Source organism: Aegilops tauschii, chromosome 5 (genome assembly GCF_002575655.3).
Source record: "Aegilops tauschii subsp. strangulata cultivar AL8/78 chromosome 5, Aet v6.0, whole genome shotgun sequence".
In the NCBI taxonomy this organism is placed as follows: Eukaryota; Viridiplantae; Streptophyta; class Magnoliopsida; order Poales; family Poaceae; genus Aegilops; species Aegilops tauschii.
In genome coordinates this window covers 382,985,202-382,988,566 of record NC_053039.3, presented here as the reverse complement: position 1 = coordinate 382,988,566, position 3,365 = coordinate 382,985,202, and the positions used below count along the sequence as shown (strand labels likewise).

At 52.9% G+C, this 3,365-nt stretch overlaps 1 protein-coding gene across 1 annotated transcript; it reads right to left on the bottom strand.

The window, feature by feature from the left end:
* Positions 1-333: 333 nt before the first annotated feature.
* LOC109786094 (uncharacterized) lies at positions 334-3,088 on the bottom strand. Its single transcript, XM_020344673.1, has 2 exons — positions 2,052-3,088; positions 334-499 (listed from the first exon to the last, which is right to left on the bottom strand). Exons 1-2 carry the CDS (start codon positions 3,086-3,088, stop codon positions 334-336), a joined length of 1,203 nt encoding a protein of 400 aa, XP_020200262.1.
* Positions 3,089-3,365: the final 277 nt, after the last annotated feature.

Here is a 3,365-nt window from a genome sequence, read left to right as displayed (position 1 = left end):
TTCAACATGTTAATCTCTTATTAGTTCTCATGTAGATATATATTTTTGGTAAACATTTGTAGCAGGGACACCGGCCGAATCTTTGGCCAGTCGCCCGTGCACCGCTGGATCGGGCGAGATCCAACCACCCATTTTTACTTGACTACAGCTGGATGTCCACTCCAGACCACACAATTCTTATATATTCGCCGCTTTGCATTTTGGTCCTTCACAAGTCAACCACTAATTTCTTCCTCTTCTTCCTTCTCCACTTTCCTTATCTCTCTATTCTCTCCCCTCCTCTCATGACCTGAGAGGCGAAGCACTCATGCGCGCTGAATCCATGGTCTGGCCCTATCCACACTCCTCGTCACCTACCTCCCGCTTCCTCTCCCAGCAGCCATGTGTGAGCTCCATCCCCACACCATCATGGTGCTGCGAGCATGAGGGCCGCAACCCTTCAACGGCAAAGCTGCAAGTCTGGAGGAGACGACCCGTGTTCGCAAGGCCGGCGAGGTAGCTGCGATGAAGGAGAAAATTCGCTCTAGTGTAAGTGAAAGCTAGAACCGGCGACATTCTTTGCTGGGGTCAGTGGCCATTTTTGCTGGAAATGATGTGTGTTTTTGCTGCAATCGACGAGTGTTGTTTCTAGATGCTACAACCGGTGATATTTTTTGTTGGCACCGGCAGCAATTTTTGCTGGGATCGAACAATTGTCTTTTGTTTTGATGCGCAATGAGGATTCTTTTTTGCTGCAACCTGTGACATTTTTTGCTGGCACCGGCAACAATTTTTGTTGGAATCAAATTTAGTGTTTATTTTGCTAGGATCCACAAATTCAATGCCTTTTGCTGCAACCGGCAACATTTTTTGCTGGCACCGACAACATTTTTTGATGCAACAGGCAGAAGTGTTTTTTTTTGCCGAAGATTGCTAGTGTTTTTGCTGGGATGTGCAAATAGTGGTCCTTTTATTTTGCTACAACCGGTGACATTTTTTGCGGGCACCATCTGACTTTTTTGATACAACCGGTGGTGCACACGAGCCACGATGAGCTGCACTGGTCCATGGAGAAGCTGCAACTAGACGCAAGCCAGCAAGGCGAGATGCTGGCGTGGGGCCGAGCTGGGGTTTCGGCGGACTGTAGCAGAGACGAGCGTGGTGCTCTTTTCTCCTGGGCGTTGACCAAGCATTTGGGAAGAGACAAAAAAACATTTTGCTGGCTATCAACGACTGGCGTGTCTTTAATCTAAAGGGTCACGCGGTGACCGGCCGAAAGTTGGGCCGGCGCACCGGTGCCTATCACTGCCCTATTTTTTTTTCATAGTTTAGGCTATTCAAGAGTTATAGGACATGATATGTACTGTCAATGTTAGCCCCCTGCCGAGTATTGCATATTTAGTATATGCAAGCCTGTTAGGGGCTTTGAGTTATGGTTGTTATTGTGCTAGATCTTCTTTTCTTCCTTTGCAACACACATGCCTTTGTGCTAGTGAAAATAACAATTGCATCGTCTATAAGAAAGGTACAATTTTGCTCTGAGGCTCCTCAAACCAATCCTTAGTCGTGAAAAATCTAGCTAACCTTGCAAACTCATGAGCCACCTTATTCGCTTCTCTACTGCTATGTTCAAAACTAGTGAGTGGAAAATCACATGGAAAATAATAGTGGTCGTAAAAAATTGCTGTCATCGCACTTGTAGACCCTCCTCCATTCTAAATGGTGGTGATGACCTCCAAATTATTAGATTTAATTATATGGCGGTTGGAGTCCACCTTTTAATGCGTGGCACTTCAGCCCTGACGTTTTTCGATGCCAATTCCAGTCACACAAGGATGACAATTTTTAGTGACACACGACAAGTTTCTGTCAAAAATAAACTAAAGCACGAAAGTTATCATGCTTGGCAACTAAAATTGCCATCATCCCGTCACTAAACTTGCTGTCAAAAACATTTAGAGTTGCCATATGCTCATACTTGACGTTCGGTACTTATCACGTTCGGTATTTTTTCAGGGTCCTTTTAAATTGGAACAAGACTTGGAATGTAGGGAATTACAGAAACGGCATACATTGTATCCCTTTGGTACTCGACGATCTCGTGGTCGTGGCGGTGATACTCGATACGTCGCATGTTGACGATGTCGCCGTAACCCGGCTCACTACCCTGCCGACGGTAGCACCAAAGGTGCGACGGTCCGACGCGTAGCAGTATGGCACCGGCGGACGCGGTCACCGGACGAAGAGACCGGTGCCCATGGAATACACAGGCCTCGACGAGGTGACGCCGCTCCCACCGGGCGCCGGCAAGGTCGCCGCACGCCCACATCTCCACCGACCCGATGCCAGGCCTCGGGCTGCCGACGCACAGCCACAGCTCCCCGCGCAGCTCGGCCATGCTGGACGCCGCGTAGTCGATCCTCTTGTCGCAGGGAGGCCCCGGCGTAACGCCGAACAGCTCGTCGTCTAGGCTGAGGCGGATGAAGCCCGGCGCCTCTTTGCCGAGGACCCGCTCGTGGGGGGTGAAGAGGAGCGAGCCCTTGAAGAATGTCGCCGTGCGCCCTGGTATGACGGGGCACGGCGGTAGAGCCGGCGTCTCGCGCCAGTGCTGGTCCGCCCCGACACCGCCGAGGGTGAGCACCTCCGCCCCGAGGGCGTAGGTGTAGGTGCAGCCGCCCGCGTAGAGCTCGACCTCGTCCAGTGAGCGGTAGAAGAAGCGGGCGACCTTGTAGGCGCCTGAGCGAGGGTCGCGGCCGAGGCCGAACGCCTGGTGGCCCACGATCCGACCCGAGGGGAGCGGGGGCGGCGGCGCGGCGACGGAGGGGAGCGCGAGGACGCGGGACGTGGCCGGGTTGAGCACGCGCGCGCCGGCGTCGGTGGGCACCAGCAGCAGCCCGTCGCAGTGCGCGAGGTCGTGCGCCGCTTCCGTGTCGGGGTGGAAGGAGTGGTAGTCGGGCATGGCGTCCATCACGAGGGTTGCGGCGCCCTGGCCCTCCTCCCAGCGGTAGAACCCGGCAGTGGTTAGCGTGCCATCGGCGGCCTCGATCTGCGGCGCCATGAGCACGCACGGGCACGGGTCCTCCGTCGCCGCGGCAGTCGCCGTCGCCATCGCCGGATCGACCGGACTTGTTATGTATTAGGTTTACGCACGTAGCCGATCGTGCGCGCAAGTTGTCAAAGTGATGGATCCATCGGTTGGCTCCGTGTATATATGTATTTATTATATACTGTAGAGTCCGATCCAAAAGCAAAAGCAGTACGGATCGATGTGCTTGGTCTCCGAGACGTACACACACATGCAACTTTCTTTTTCCAAAATATCAGATGTATTATAAATACGAAAACACTAATGCCCACATGTGTGGGCGTCTGGCAACTCGCCCACA

Excerpts from the sequence above, each read along its gene's own strand:
- LOC109786094 (XM_020344673.1), bottom strand. The coding sequence starts at position 3,088 with ATGGCGACGGCGACTGCCGCGGCGACGGAGGACCCGTGCCCGTGCGTG. Across the intron at positions 500-2,051 it reads GAGTACCAAAGGGATACAAT|CTACCTCGCCGGCCTTGCGA; the intron begins GTATGCCGTTTC and ends CCTTCATCGCAG.